This window comes from Colobus angolensis, unplaced genomic scaffold (genome assembly GCF_000951035.1).
Source record: "Colobus angolensis palliatus isolate OR3802 unplaced genomic scaffold, Cang.pa_1.0 Scaffold105, whole genome shotgun sequence".
In the NCBI taxonomy this organism is placed as follows: domain Eukaryota; kingdom Metazoa; phylum Chordata; class Mammalia; order Primates; family Cercopithecidae; genus Colobus; species Colobus angolensis.
This window is the reverse complement of record NW_012111475.1, coordinates 975,195-976,133: the sequence shown is the minus strand read 5'-3', so window position 1 is coordinate 976,133 and position 939 is coordinate 975,195. Positions and strand designations below refer to the sequence as shown.

Here is a 939-nt window from a genome sequence, read left to right as displayed (position 1 = left end):
ACACTTCCCTCCGCTCCCGGCAGAGGGCAGCACCCGCCCCGCCTCCCAGCCGCTCGACCGCGGCGCCCACTGGGAAGCGTAGTTCTCGCTGCATTCCCTCTAGGCACGCCGGGATTTGTAGTCCCGCTCAGCAGACCAAAGCTTGCAGGGAAAGAGGCTCCTGACTCGGAACCTCTGTTCCACTTCTACTCCTTTGCAAGTTTTCTTTCTCCTCTCAGTAATGTCCCAAACCAGGGCTTACTACGATACATTCTGTAGCCTGTCCGACCCCCTAGAAGGAACCTGCAGCCGGCTGTCCTTCGGCAGTCTAAGATAGAGGGTCCCAGATGGTGTGCTGTTGCCATAGAAACTCCACCTGTGGCAAATTCCAGTTTCTCTTCAGGAGTAGGGTGCAAGATCTGGATCTTGCGCTTTTATCCCTGCCCCTGATCATAAGGGGCAAGGCCGGGGTGAGCCTGGCGAATGACAGGGTAAAATATGACTGTAGAAGGCAGCCTGCCCCCATTATGGGTTCTACATTCACGCCCCACTCACCAGCCGGAGCTTGCTGTCATGTTGCTGGACAGAAATTGTCTGATCCCCTTTCATGTCACCTTCCCTTGTTGGAAGTTCACAGGGCGCGGAGGCATCATTCTCTACTTTCTCCTCTTCCCCGCCCCTTTTTCCCTGTCTCCTCCCCCCGCCCATCCCCTGCTTTTCTTCTCCTTCCCCCTCCTCTTTTTCGTCCTCCCTTTCCTTCCCCACATACCACATTGCTCCTGGTTTCTGTATCTTTTGCTAAGAGGCTCCTGAGGGGGACAGGGATGAAGTCCAAAGGGACAAGATCCCTTGCTGAGTTGGTTAGAGCAAGTAGGCTCCATTTCTCTGTGACTCAAGTAGCTCTCCCTCTTCTCCACAGCTGGGAGGAACCCTTCTTCAAATACACATCCTGGGACATAG

The 939-nt window shown here is 54.8% G+C and overlaps 1 protein-coding gene across 1 annotated transcript in view; it reads right to left on the bottom strand.

The window, feature by feature from the left end:
* The window catches only part of TFEB (transcription factor EB), a 59,808-nt gene extending 59,160 nt beyond the window's left edge, over window positions 1-648 (bottom strand). The window contains exon 1 of the mRNA XM_011943854.1: window positions 535-648. Within this exon, the coding sequence (XP_011799244.1) occupies window positions 535-554 (20 nt within the window). The 5' untranslated portion in view covers window positions 555-648. The remainder of the gene's footprint in view (window positions 1-534) is intronic.
* Window positions 649-939: the final 291 nt, after the last annotated feature.